The 10,521-nt window shown below is 48.6% G+C and overlaps 2 protein-coding genes across 6 annotated transcripts; both read right to left on the bottom strand.

Annotated features, from left to right (window-relative positions):
* Positions 1 to 363: 363 nt before the first annotated feature.
* HOXB7 (homeobox B7) lies at positions 364 to 4,380 on the bottom strand. 2 transcript variants are annotated; one of them, XM_032440913.2, is made up of 2 exons: positions 3,899 to 4,380; positions 364 to 1,328 (listed from the first exon to the last, which is right to left on the bottom strand). In XM_032440913.2, exons 1-2 carry the CDS (start codon positions 4,296 to 4,298, stop codon positions 1,075 to 1,077), a joined length of 654 nt encoding a protein of 217 aa, XP_032296804.2. In that variant the 5' UTR covers positions 4,299 to 4,380; the 3' UTR covers positions 364 to 1,074. The 2 variants fall into 2 exon arrangements, with proteins under 2 accessions (XP_032296804.2, XP_085388400.1); XM_085532274.1 differs by lacking the exon at positions 364 to 1,328 and adding an exon at positions 3,487 to 3,561.
* A 1,459-nt stretch (positions 4,381 to 5,839) lies between these two features.
* HOXB8 (homeobox B8) lies at positions 5,840 to 10,265 on the bottom strand. Of its 4 annotated transcripts, none has more exons than XR_014940754.1 (2): positions 7,528 to 8,607; positions 5,840 to 7,188 (listed from the first exon to the last, which is right to left on the bottom strand). XR_014940754.1 is itself a non-coding variant. In XM_015885613.2 (2 exons), exons 1-2 carry the CDS (start codon positions 8,464 to 8,466, stop codon positions 6,881 to 6,883), a joined length of 726 nt encoding a protein of 241 aa, XP_015741099.1. In that variant the 5' UTR covers positions 8,467 to 10,265; the 3' UTR covers positions 5,840 to 6,880. The 4 variants fall into 4 exon arrangements, 3 of the variants coding, with proteins under 3 accessions (XP_015741099.1, XP_015741098.1, XP_085388398.1); XM_015885613.2 differs by having other exon boundaries at positions 5,840 to 7,185; positions 8,046 to 10,265; XM_015885612.2 differs by having other exon boundaries at positions 8,046 to 8,989.
* Positions 10,266 to 10,521: the final 256 nt, after the last annotated feature.

The following is a 10,521-nucleotide window of genomic DNA, read 5'->3' as shown; positions in this document are numbered from 1 at the left end:
CGGGGTTTTTTATTCCTGTAAATTGGTTTAAGAAGAAGAGAATTACAATGAAAGGTGATTTGGACGCTCCGGGCCTCTCTGCGTTCCTCCTTCGGCCGTGGCCAAAGAGGGAGGTAGATGAAGCGGCCGCGAATTTCAGCGCTGCTCATCGCGTTTTGGCCGAGTCTCTCCAAAAGAATAAAGCACTCAAGTGTTGGAAGAGATGCTGAGATGAAAAAGGAGCGAAGGGTGGTGATGAATCGGGGCAGGTTTTAATATAAAAGGGGTCTTTTAATAAACACATTTACTCTTATATAGTTATAGATAGATTCTAAAGCCTTGAGTGGTGTTCTTAGCGAGGACAGGGAATGGAACGCAACGTGGTTCGAGAAGATTGGAGATTTCCTTTTTATTTCGAAGAATAATCAACACAGACGAGGGAAAAATCAAAAGCAACACGTCGCCATTAAATACTTTGCTACTTCGATATACAACAGTTTACGTAGCACAATATTAACTCCTTTTGTTTTTTGTTTTTTTCTCTCCTAGGGATTCAACAAGGAGGAAATCCGGGTAAAAATATACACAGACAAAACAGCCTTGCAACGTGGAAAGAACCACAGAGGTTACAGGGAGAAGGCGTAATAATAATTCCTATTATGTACAGGATTCTATATATGCTAAGTATCATTTGCATTCAGATTTTCAGGTCACATCTTCTAAATTAAAGGTGCTAAACACGACCACGTTACTTCATACCAAAAAAGTACACAGCGAAGTACAAACGGAGATTTACAAATTACTTGGACTATAGGAAGACTCACATAGAAAAAAATGTGTCTATTCTGACTCTAAAGCCACATTTAATAGGTAGATATTCATTCTATTGTACAAAAAAAAAAAAGACTTCAATATAGGTAGTATTTTTTTTTGTCAGTGTCAGGAAACACAACGGATCATTCCTAAGTTTTTAATTATTTATGCACTTAGCGTCGATCTATTTTAGTATACAGTCTTTTCTGGGTGGTTTTTTCCCCTTTCTTTTTCTCTGTTCCCGTGAGCTTTCACGTTTCCTGGATCCACCTTTTGTCCTTTTCATTCCTCCTCGTCGTCCTCCACGTCTGCCTTTTCCTGGCTGCTGGAACCGGAGCAGGCAGTTTTATTCTCTTTTTTCCACTTCATGCGCCTGTTCTGGAACCAGATTTTGATCTGTCTCTCCGTGAGACACAGAGCGTGGGCGATCTCAATGCGTCTCCTCCTCGTCAGGTAGCGGTTGTAGTGGAACTCCTTCTCCAGCTCCAAGGTCTGATACCTGGTGTAGGTCTGTCGGCCGCGTTTTCTGTCCGTGCCTGGGAAGGAAATGCAGATTAGGATCAGTTAGATTTGAAGGGCAGAGGGGGGTTATATTTTGATGCCCAGCAACACCCGTCCTCCTTAGCTCCACAAAACGAAGAGCACAAGCTGACCCTACCTTTCTCCACATTCTCAATACCAACTCCCTGCTCCAGAAGCTTTTCCCACCTCTCCCTCCCTATTCTCGGCCCCAAAACATTGCGAATTTAATCGCCCTTCATCTCGGAGAAGCGAGCGGTGATTTTCCGCTTGCAGCCCCGCTGTGCCTCAGAGCCGAGCGGGATGGAGCTGCAAACTTCACCAAGTTTCCTGCTCTCCCAGCTCCTGTTTAATTTCTGTTTAAACACCACAAACTTCGGATGGAAGAGGGATAAATACACAAAAAGAACCCAGCGAGAGCTGCGCCTGCTACCTCCACAACCCCAACTATTTGTCCTCTCCTAAAGCTGTCATCGGGCTGCTTGCTTGGGAAGGTGTGTGATGTTCTTAATTATTTCAGGGGATGTTTTTGGGCACAGCGGTGGCTTCTGCTCGGCTGTGGCTGACGTAGGGGCTGCTACCTCCGAGTGTGCACAACATGGGAAGAGCTTCAACCCTACCGCAGCCTCTGCGCTGCTATTCCGCTGTTTGGAGAGGGTCTGTAAGGGGCTCGACCCCGTATTTCCACCCCCCCTCTCCAACCCGACGTTTCCAGAGTGCAAGTGGGAATAATGGTACAATATAGCCCTTGTGATCCCTCTCTATTTTCTGTGTAAATGCGACGTCTATCTATAGTATAATGTATTCTTTCGTGGAGAAGTGGGGATGGCGGACAGCAGCCCTCGGCCTCTCCTCCACACATTCCATCGGACTCCTCTTTCCTTCCCCCCCATCCCCCTTTTCTTCCCCCCCCTTTTTCCTTTTTAAAGGAAGAAAAGATCCAGTCATTAAAAGGAGGGAGGGGGGGGGGAAGCAAAATAGCCGTGCTAGCTGTAAAGTACGAATCTGCAGGTCGTGGAATGTGGGTTGTAAAATCTGCTGAGGGAGAGCCATAAACTGCTGCTGAATAGGGATGACAACTCTATCTCTGCACTCTGATGAAATTCCACAACCGCGATCGCACAGTGGGCATCAGACGCTGGAGGAGGGATCCCTGAGGTCGAATTTCTCTGGTTTTAAGCACGGCAGATCACAGAGCATCCAGGTTTGGGAGTGCGGGGTCCCCCCGTTTGCCCTTCTTCCAGACCCTCCTAACGCCGTTCCTCGTAGCGTCACATGCTGAAAGGGGTGGGTGGGTTATGGGGGGGGTTGTGCGGGGGTGGGGAGTGGAGGGCTTCTTAAATCTAAAGCCGGATAAAAGGGGAGACGAAGTGTTTACGACCAGAAATATTTGGTCTTTGATAAATCAACTCTGAAACTGAATGAATTATGGAGCAGGTAATGGAAAGGACTGACCACCAAATCAGTGCTAGGGTACCTCCTGCCTGTGAAGCCGCCCAGCATTGGCTGCCCCTCTGTTTTCCTTTCCCCTCTCTATGCAGGAGGTTGGCCCGCACTCCCCTCGCCCCCGAAGTTTACTAACACGACACTTTCCGAAGATTTGGCTGCTCTCAGGGATGCTCTCAAGTTGCAATCTGGCACCGGAGCGGCCGGAGACATGAGCTCATGCGTTCTCCTCGCTCCCAGGCAGGGCAGCTCTTCCCATTCCCGTGCCAGGGTCACTCGGGTATAAACACATCCACGGGTGTCCGAAGCACAGGGAAGTACCCCAAGTGGGGCCCAAAATGAAGGGAATTCCTGCCCCAGGAGCTTCTTACCCGCATCCCATGCACTCCCGTGCGATGGGAACGGGATGTTTAAGAAATGTTACTTGACACTGAGACGGAGCAGGGCTGGGGATGAAGGCAGAGCAGAGTCCTGGCGTGGGGTTCCCTGCTTTGGGATCCTGTCTGGGGTTATTTGGAAGGTCACACCGCAGTCCCTGGATCCGTCCCTACAGCCGGATCCCGGCCGGGATGTCAGCGTTTTTATTGTAAACAGGGCTTTTAATTGAGCCAAGGATGATGTGTTGCTTTTTCAGATGGCAACACGCTAGGCTTAATCGCGGTGTCTGGGATGCGGTGGCGAGGGGCTGGCAATGGAAGGGTTTGCAGCCTGAGAGAAAACAAAACGAGCTTGCGAGCACCTCCCATCAATAGTTTATTTCGGAATCTATATCTACATCTACACAGGGGTAGCGCGATCTTCATCCTGTAAATATAGGAGAAGAAGGGGATGGCCATTATTCCTGCAGCTCTGTCTGTCCCCTCTAAGACAAACTGCCTTTTGCACGGCACACACACAGCCCCAGCACCACTAATAAATATTTAAAGCTAAAAGGATGGCTTTATGGCGGGGGTTTCTCTCTCTCTCTCTCACCCTTTTGAAGCCGGAGATTCGTTTTCGGTGAAACGTCATGAAAGGAGATGGGGACAATTCCCCCCTCCCCTCCCCCTCCGCCACCCCCCGCGTACGCCATAAAATAATTTACACTCCCCCCATCCCCCCCCCACCACAGTCTCCTTTCTTTAAGGAGGATTGCGCTTACCTGTGCTCCTCATCCAGGGGTAGATGCGGAAGTTACTGTCGCTTTGCAAATCTGAATCCCTCTGGTCCGTTTTGTTGCAGTTTTGCTTAGAAGCATCTCCCGGGCACATCATGGAGAGGTTTTGCTCAAAGGGGGAACAGTGCATATTGAAAGAGCCGGGCTCCAGGCCGTACCCCGAGGAATACATGCCGGGGGGTTGGGGGTGTACGGCGCTGCCGCTGGAGTACAGCCCGGGCATGGAGGAGGCGAAGGGAGGCGTGGAGCCGGCCCCATAACCAGCTCGTTGGGTGTTGGAGGCGAAAGCGCAAGAAGTTTGCTCGGGAAAGACTCCGGATGGGAAAACCGAACTTGCGGCTTGATATTTAGAAAATAAAGCATTCGCATAATACAATGAACTCATAATTTGGCCGGGTGATTTGTAGGTCGGGACGTTTTAGTGTCGGTTTTACGAGGTACCGTGATATATTACGGAATTAGAGTCCAGATTTACACCAAAAAGGAGCCCTTTTTCCTCCCGGCCCATGTGACGCGCGGGCACGTGGCTCCAGCGGCGCCAATCGCCGCCCGCTCCCTCCTCGGGGGCAAAAAATTGTAGTGCTGCTGGATTTATAAAATATGATAAATAATTGATGCGATATAAAACCCTCCAAGATCTATGCTGGAAGGGGGTGAAATTGTGCTGGAGTCGATAAGCAACCTGTAATCAGTTTTCAGCTGAGACCGAGGGAGAAAGAGAAAGGCGAAAGGGAAAGGGGGGGTGGAAAGGGGGGGTGGGGGGGGGTTGGTGAGCAGCGCTGCTCCTCTCGGTCTCTCTCTGGTGGAGGAAAAGGAGCGGAGCTCTATTTATCCCTTTATTGATCCCGTCGAAAATTCCCTCCTTCGCTTCATTTCCCGGCTCCGAAGCACTTTTTTCACGAGGCACTACATGCTTCCTCTCCCCCCTCCCCCCCCTTTGACCCTCTGCGACCACCCCCCAAAAGACAAATGTCTGATTGATACCTAATAGTTCCAAGCTCTTCCCCCCCCCCCCCCCCGCCTTCCCCCCACTTCAAATGCCATTCAGCTCTATATCTCATCTATTCCAATGCCACGGGCTTTGAGTTTCGTATTGAACTGGCATTTGCTTTTCTTGTTGCGAAAAATAAAGGCTGTACAGATCCCTTGTTTAGCGCGTCAGCGCTTCTGCGGGACTCAATTACAGTTATAGGAAAGCGTTACCAGCTGGCTGATTTGCTTTCTGCTGGAGAAGCAAAGAGATCTTCCAGATCAGCTTCAATTTTCCCCCTTTCTTTTATCGGTTGGAGGGAGCGGGGTAGGGGAGGGGGGAGTAAGAAAGGAATAAAGTCTTACTGGCAGGAACAGCAGCTCAGACAATGGTGGATGTGCCGTTAGGGTTTGCACCGGTTCTCCTTTCCCAAGGTTAAGTTGCAAGGGGATGTGTGTGCATCCCCAAGCCCCATCCGCGCTCCCTTTTGCTATGGCAGGAGAGCAGAGAGCTCAGCTGCGACACACAGAACGGAGAAGGGGGGCGAGGGGGGGGGGGTTTGGAAAGGAAAGTGAGCAGAGCCGGGCTCCGTCGTGCAGAGAAAGCTTTAGGAAGAGGGAGAGAGGGCAGAGAGACACAGAGAGAAAGAGGGGCAATGAAAACACACGTTACCTTCGGGATGACTTTCCACACATCTCCCAACCTGTCACCACGCATGAACAGTTAGAAACAACAACAAGAGCAGAAGCCATCGCTGTGTCCCCCCCACCTCTTCCAACCCCCCCCCCCCCGCCCCTTCCCCGGCCCCTGCCCGGCCCAGCAGCGGCCCAGCATCTCTCAGGCATTGCGGGCTTTGATGGCCGGGGTTGCAGCTCCCACACAATTGACTTTTATTTCCTTTCTATCAAAGTGGTCCTGGAGGAAATGGAGCAGGGTAAAAGAATGATGTCACGGAATTCTCGCTTGTAAACTTTATTGTAACTTTCTTCCGCCGCTTCCAGGTTTAGACAATAGAACAAAGTGATGAAAGAACAACAAAATATATCATTAGTTCCCCCAATAAAGTAATTCACGTATACAGTATACATTCTTTTTCACAGTTAACCTAAGGATCACTTTACAACTTGCTTCACTGTGCGCATGCTAACTAAAGGAGAGGAAAAAACGCTTTTTTTTCATGATCTTTTTTCTTTCTTTTTTTTTTTCTTATTTTTCTCTTTTTTTTTTTCTTATTTTTTTTTAAGAGACATTGAAAAATCGCAACCAAACGAACAAACAGGAAAGGAAAAAATCCCGAAGCGAACAAAAGAACAGAGGGAAGGAAAGTAAAAGGAGAGAGAAAGAGATAACTCTAGCATAAATAGGCAGTTTCATGTTGTTGGGATGTTTGTCTCAATAGCTACCTCCAGCACATACAGATAAAGCGCAAAGAAACATGAGAAAAGAAATAATAATAATAAGAAGTGGAAAATTAAGAATAATTAAAACCAAACAAAAAGTGCACGAATGTAATTTCACAGAACTCCTATAGCATTGAAAGCTATGTTAACCAACACCCCCCCCACCCCACCCCCCCAACCCTCCCGCCCCCCAAGGAAAGAAGAAAGAGACAGAAAGACAGAGAGGGAGAGAGAGAGAGAGAGAGAAGATTTCACAGTCATGTTTTACATAAGCTATTGCGTTACACTACCACTAGTTAATAACTGGCAAAAGGCAGGGCAGAGCTCCGCGGCGCTTTTGCATCACTCTTCATTGTATCAAAGGATAATCAGGAAAGTGGTGCTTACAGCTATATTGTTTTACAGCAATAAAATGGGGGGGATTGGGGGGGCGTCTTTTTTTTTTTCTTTCTTTCTCTTTTCTATGCGCTGTTGGTTCCCCCCACCCCCCCCCAAACCCCCCCAAACACCCCTCCCTTACATTAACTACCATTAACGTGGGGCTCGGGGGCTCTTCCACCCCAGCAGCGCTCTCCTTTCAGTCCTCAAAACTCCTTTTTATTTCTTGTCCGCCTTCTGTGCTTCCCCTTCCTCGTCCACCTCCTGGGCTCTTTCCATTTTCTGTTTTTCCAGTTCTTCCTGCTCGCATTTGCTGCTGGGAAACTTGTCTTTGTTGTTTTCTTTTTTCCATTTCATCCTCCTGTTCTGGAACCAGATTTTGACCTGCCTTTCTGTCAATCCCAGGGCATGCGAGACCTCGATCCTCCGTTTGCGGGTCAGGTAGGGATTAAATAGAAATTCCTTCTCCAGTTCCAGCGTCTGGTAGCGGCTGTAGGTTTGCCTCCCCCTCCTCCGTCCAGCGGCTGCTGGGGAATTGCAAAGGTTGGGTGGAAAGGGGAAGAAGAGGAGGTTGAAAGATACATAAACCAGGCTCGGGAATGGGCGCACACACACTCACACACACACATACACACACACAGGAGGTGAGGGGAGGGAGGGGGGGGGGGGGAGAAAGGGCTCGCAGAAGCGAGGCAGGAAGCAAAGAGCGAGAGGAAAGGCTGCTGTATGATATTATAAAGGGAAGATGGTTCTGAAGGAACAGGGTGATGGTGGTGGGAGGCGGGGGGGGGTGGGGGGTGGGGAGGGTCACCTCGAGCCCACTCCGAGCAGCCCAGCAAAGCCTCCACTCGCGCACTCCTTATTACCCGAACAACAACAACAACAGCTCCGGCACCGGGGGATGTAAGGGCACAAAAAGAACCGCAGCCCGGGGAGAGCCAACAGCACCGCCGAAATCCCAAATCAAACGCGAAACAAAAAAAATGAAGGGGCTTTCTTAAGGCTATAAAAGTGCCATAAACTTTAAGGACGCTTCCTTCCACTGAAAGCCCGGCTCGTTCAGCCCCCAGAAGAAAAGGGCTCCTTCAGGGTAATTAAACTATAAAGCAATTTACAAGTGCAAAAGTTTACCCCCATAAAGCACTAAAATACAGTCATTGGGGAAGAAAAGGGGAGCGAAAGAAAGAGAGAAAGGGAGAAAGAAAGAAAGGGAAGAAAATGAGAGAAAGAAAGGGGGGCAGAAAGAAAGAAGGGCAGAAAGAAAGAGGGGCAGAAAGAAAGGAAGGGGGGCAGAAAGAAAGGAAGGGGGACAGAAAGAAAGATAGGAGGGATACTTTATGGGCTCAGGAAATGCCTCTTAGCTGTCCTTCCCATCTCGCCTCACCTTGCGGTCGCATCCAGGGGAAAAGCTGGGTCGGAGAAGGGCTCTGCTCCGAGCTCTCCGCCTCCTCTCCAAGGCCGCTGGCAGCAAGCTTGCAGTCCGTGTACTGCACCAAGTCCGACTCCTGGGCGCTGAAGAGGCTCTGCCTTTGCAAAGGGTCGTAGCCATAGAAGTTGCCGGGGTCCCCATGGCACGCCACGGCGCAGGGATTCTGTTGGTAAGGGGAGCTGGAAAGTGATGATGCTCCGTGGTAGAACTCCTGGATTTGGGTCGGATGCTGGAAGGTGCCCCCCGTGCTGGGTCCGTACACCACCGTGGGTCTGCCCCCAAGATCCTGAGCGAACCCGCAGTCATAGTAATTGGGACGCAAAGAGTCCCCGGTTTTGTATTTGGAGAAGAGTGAGTTGACAAAATAAGAGCTCATCTTAATTTAAATAATAATATCGGTACGGAGGAAGGAAAAGGGAAGGAGGGGAGGGGGAAAAAAAAAAAAAGGAAAAATAAAAAAGAAAGGAAAAAAAAAAACCCAACCGAAGCAAAAAACCACCGGAGTCTATTAGGCAGAAAAAAAAGAAAGCGCTAAGATGCAAAGCGACGACACTTTGTGATTTCCAGGAATATAAAAGGAGGATATAATCAAAACTCTAAGCCTGCATGGTACTGAATTCTTTCCTCCCCCCCCCCCCCACCCCCCCCCACCAAAAACCCCTTTAAAAAAAAAAAAAAAAAAAAAAAGATCGCCACTTAAAGAGTTCTCGCTTTACATTTCCAAGAAGAGATGCCAGTTCATAAACAGTTTTCAGTGATTTACTTCGGCGCAAATGAGTTGTTTCATATTTTGCAGTGTCTTTTCATGATCATTTGCATCTATTACCAAAACCTCATCCTATTGGCTTCTCCTTACTCCACACGGACTCTGCACTGCATGATTGTGAAAGGAAGAGTGTGAGAGAATAAAGAAGGAAAAGCAAGCGAGGGGGAGCGAGAGAGAGAGAGAGAGAGAGAGAGAGAGAGAGGGAGCGGGAGGGAGACGGAGAGGAGGTGGGGTGAATATACGGATTAAATATGTTTAACTACCTACATTAATGAGATATCGCTCGCCTCACAACAAATCACGCACCTCGACCACCCCAAAGATTGATTTTTGGGGAGTGTTGGAAAATGAAAGAGAAACGCTCCCAGTCGTTAATTTCGAAATTTTAACGAGGCAGTTTTAGCCTTTTTAAATGTCAGGGTCGCTTTGGAAAACTGTAAAAGAACACGATTTAATTGCTAGCAGTTTTAAAAGGTCCTATAAATGTAATTGGTATTTTAATACAAGTTATCAAATCATACAGCTTCTTACCCTAAACATATTTTAAAACAAACGAGGTAGTCATATTTAACATTTTAATGATCAATTTCCTTATTATTGATAAAGGTTTAACTATCGCATGAAGGGAATTGCATTTGTAATAGCCCCAAAAAAGGCTGTAAACTGTTTAACAAACTATAAAACGCCATAAAGCCGGGGATGTTGTTGTTGTTTATACCGCACTACATAAAAGCCGTTAGGATTTTACGAGTTCTTTCCTCTACTGCTATAAAACAGAGGTTTCGATTGGACTCGTCCGCATTACGGCGAGATGTGGAGGTGTCAATATTGAATTAAAATGATTATGGTTTTTCGTATATAACATTGACTTTTGGTGCTTCTCTCTCAACACTCCCCCCCCCCCCCCCTCCATCCTCCCCCTCTCCCCCTGCCCTCCTCACTCCGAGGGCTCCTCAAAGATGTGGTCGGGGATGATTGCAAACTCCGAGTATTGTTTCTCTTATCACCTCCGGAGCAGAACCTCTATGCTCGCTCACTGATGGCCGCTTCCTCACTTCGCCCCCCTCCTCAACAACTTCTTCTTTTTTTGTTGTTGTTCTTCTTGTTGTTGGTTGAGACTTACCAGGAAAGATGGGGAGAAGAGGTGTGTGTGTGTTGGGGGGGTCGGGGGTGGGGGGGGAAGGGTGGCAGAGGGGAAACGAGAGCGAGCCCGTCTGTTTTATGGGCGTAACAGTGGAGCAAACTCACCCCCTAAGATGCCAACGCTGCGATTTCCCACCATCGAAAACACACAGGGGGTAGATTTGGAAATCCATTTCTCGCACTCAGCAAATATGTATTTACGGAGACGCATTCCGGCTAATAACGGACCCAACCCCTCCCACCCCAACGCTGTCCCCCCTCGCAATGCCCGCTCTGCTTCCCGACCCTTCTTCCTCCAACACAACTCAAAGACACTTCCAAACACTTCGCTTTCCCCTTCGTCCTGAGACCCTCGCTTTGCTCTGCACCCTCTCTCACGGCGTTGAGTAGAAAAAGCCCTTTTCCTTTAGCTTGCCTGGAGCGGAGGGGAGGTTTTCAGCCCTAAACAACGTGAAAAAAGAAAGAGGAGAAAAGTTGCCCTGGTTTTGGTCACTTCGTTTTGGTGGTGGTAAAAATGCCTGC

This window comes from Coturnix japonica, unplaced genomic scaffold (assembly GCF_054131305.1).
Source record: "Coturnix japonica strain WE unplaced genomic scaffold, WE-NBRP24 Scf049, whole genome shotgun sequence".
NCBI lineage: Eukaryota > Metazoa > Chordata > Aves > Galliformes > Phasianidae > Coturnix > Coturnix japonica.
The sequence above is the reverse complement of the archived record's forward strand: the minus strand, read 5'-3'. Positions and strand labels throughout refer to the sequence as shown.